The sequence below is a fragment of the Citrus sinensis genome, chromosome 3 (assembly GCF_022201045.2).
Source record: "Citrus sinensis cultivar Valencia sweet orange chromosome 3, DVS_A1.0, whole genome shotgun sequence".
NCBI classification, from domain to species: Eukaryota; Viridiplantae; Streptophyta; class Magnoliopsida; order Sapindales; family Rutaceae; genus Citrus; species Citrus sinensis.
Window position 1 is genome coordinate 44,699,276 of NC_068558.1, and position 3,038 is coordinate 44,702,313.

At 35.3% G+C, this 3,038-nt stretch overlaps 1 protein-coding gene across 1 annotated transcript; it reads right to left on the reverse strand.

Annotated features, from left to right (window-relative positions):
* Positions 1–592: 592 nt before the first annotated feature.
* LOC102622157 (peroxidase 3) lies at positions 593–2,398 on the reverse strand. The gene is made up of 4 exons (XM_006479781.4): positions 2,055–2,398; positions 1,748–1,939; positions 1,344–1,512; positions 593–1,225 (listed from the first exon to the last, which is right to left on the reverse strand). Exons 1-4 carry the CDS (start codon positions 2,274–2,276, stop codon positions 792–794), a joined length of 1,017 nt encoding a protein of 338 aa, XP_006479844.1. The 5' UTR covers positions 2,277–2,398; the 3' UTR covers positions 593–791.
* Positions 2,399–3,038: the final 640 nt, after the last annotated feature.

Genomic DNA, 3,038 nt, shown 5'->3' on the forward strand with positions numbered 1-3,038 from the left:
AATTTTTATTTAAATTACCAAGTGGGCATTAATCATCTGCAGCTTATCCATTATTCCTGCACGCAGGTGCAAGGATGCGTGATCATGGATTCGAGGCTGGTAAAAGAAAATTAAATTCGGAATTTTTTTTTAACAAAGTAACGTCTCAATCTTTTTTTTGAAGTCTATTATATAGAAATATTACTGATATTGCATCAAATATTACAATTAATATTTATAATCATATTTTATAATTAAAACACCGTCACACACTGAAATATTTTCCTATTTCACTCATATTTTATAAGAAAGAAACTGTCTTTATTCAATTATATTGATAATTAAGAGAGTACTAAAATTAACTCCTATAAAAATTTTATGAAGACTCGAACTCTTACACTCAATATTATAAGTATAAAATTTCTCCCATTGAACCAAAAATTCATTGATAAATAACGTCTCAATATACTATTAGGTTGATGATCATCACATGCTTTACTCCATTAATTATATTTTATTTTTATTTTTAACGAATAATATATTTCGCCTTTGCCTAAAATAAGTGCTAAGTCACATTCAACGTAACTTTAGAGACTCCTTGGCTAGATGGCAATTGGAAAGCAACCCAGTCAAATTAATTCGATAAGAAAGGTAGCTGGTAGTTATAAACGTACAGCCTATCAATGATACAAATTAAGGCTTCAGCTGCACAAACACACCCACATCCTTAATTTATTCCGTGGTACAATTATCAACAGATCTTAACAAACCCACAAGCCCAGCAGCAGACTAAATTGGCAATTACATTGACATCAGATAGATGAATGCAACAAACTATCTGGATTATTAATAACACTGCACTTCTTTCGAATCTCCCCTTGAGTGCCAGTGAGAACATTCATAGCTCCCATTCTCTTCATTGACTGAGCAAACTCGGTGAAGAACTTATCTTGGTTTCTCAACTCCATGACAATGTTTCTTGCTCCCTTATTGGTTAAAAGAGCAGCATCAGATTGGAATAGACCCTTGTTCTCGATAAGAATATCATAGTAATGGCTGTCGAATTTTCGAAAACTCCCCGGGTCCAATTCGGCAGTAGTCGTTGTGTCGGCAAGGCTCTTGCATTTGGTTTTTAAGAATGCAGCGTATCGTGGGTCCAATGAAGGATCTTGATCTCCATTTCCTGTGAAATTGTAGAGCCTGTTGCTGAAGAAGGTGCAGTGCGAAACTCCGATTGTGTGGCCACCTTAGATTAATAAATGCAAATTAATTAGATGTGAAGCATGGTTACATCTTTGTTATTTACTTAAATTAGTTGTAAAATTGGTGCGGTATATATATATTATATATATATAAATGCATACCTGAAAGGACTACAAGATCTTTGACAGTGAGACCTTTGTCGTTAAAATTTTTCTTGAGTTCACTGAAGTTGGCAAAAGGTGAAGGAAGCAGCAGATCGGCCTCAGCAGCTATGGACACACTGCCATCTCTTCTACCGGTGAGCACTTCCCACAGGTCCGGTTTTTGAAACTGCAAATGTTATGGCACAATATTCATATAGACAAATCTCCGTCGTTTCAATAAACTGATGACCAAGCTAAAAAGACAAGGAAATGAAGCAGTGTTTTTTCATCTTTTCAGTAGATTATTAGAGTTGGTATTTGTCTATTTTTAGCTTGATCCGCATAATAAGATTTCATAGACACGCACAATACACACGCACATGTTCAAAGGAGATTTAGCTGATTAACGTAACTAAACTTACTTGGAATGAAACAGAATCCCTTGTAGCCAAAGCTACGATATCGGCACAAGAAACAATTCCTGGACACCTGCTCTCGAGCTCCGATTTAATCTCATTAATAACTTCGAAACCTCCCAAAGATAGATTCGGAACTGCATCCCTCTCTGCTTTGTTACCTGCAGTTGAGTTTATCAAAACCGACGCATCGCAACCCTGCAGAAATAAGTTAATCACAAGCTAATTAGATGGCTCAATGTAATATAGAAGCGCGCGTGCATCGATCAAATAATTTTGACGTTGAAGCTAATTAGCTGTAGTATTTAATTACCCTAACAAAGCAGTCATGGAAATGCATTCTGATAAGCTTGGCCGGCAAGTCAGGGTTACTGGCGGCATTTTTCCAGGTGATGCTCCTGACGATATCTTCAGCAGATTTACAGCTGTCCCTGTAGAAATTCTTCCTTAGCTCACCTCCTTGGCAAACCCCTATAATACCAAAAACTACTAAGCAAACTAACAAAAGAGACCCAGCCCCAGCGGCTTTCTTCATCTTTAATTCACTAGTTACTAAGAGAAATGAGTTTAACGCTGCAAGCTTACTTATCTCTAGCTACCTCTCACTATGTTTTTATACACTTGCAGCCAGAGAAAGAGGCAAGTGGCAGTTGGGTTTCATTATTCAATGCATCCACTCTCACTTTTAATATATATATATATTTTTTACTGCGAAGTATCTTAGGAATGACTTCAATCGTGAGAGATACTTTTAAGTTTATACCGTAATTTAAATTAAAAATCTCCGCTCAAATTAAAAAATATAAATTATCCCAATAAAAATGACTTTCGTGTTACTCGAATTAAAAAATAAATTCAATTAAATCATTTAAAGAGATTTTATTGCAAGTGAAACTAATACTTTATTAGTTTTTAATATTTCTCTTGTCAAACTAGAGGCTATCTCAATCTAGGAGGCTATCTCCTGTCTAATTTTGTATCCAAATTCTACGAATTTTGTTCGGGTCGACGTAGCATTAATGTAACACGTGTGAAGGGATCTTAATTATCCAAAAGCAACTTTAACCTACTCTGCAGAAAAGCTATGCATAATTTACAGAAAGAAAGGCAGTGAGGGGTCGGTTTCGTCATATACTATTCCGAGATGGGTAGCCCCCTAGCCGCGACCGTTTACTTTTGAATTTTTTATTTTTATTTTTTTAAATTATCATAATCTATAGATACATTCACTCAAGTAAATAATTAAATTAAAACTCTGCATAAAGGAACTTGCACGACTACTCAGATCTAAAAAGAG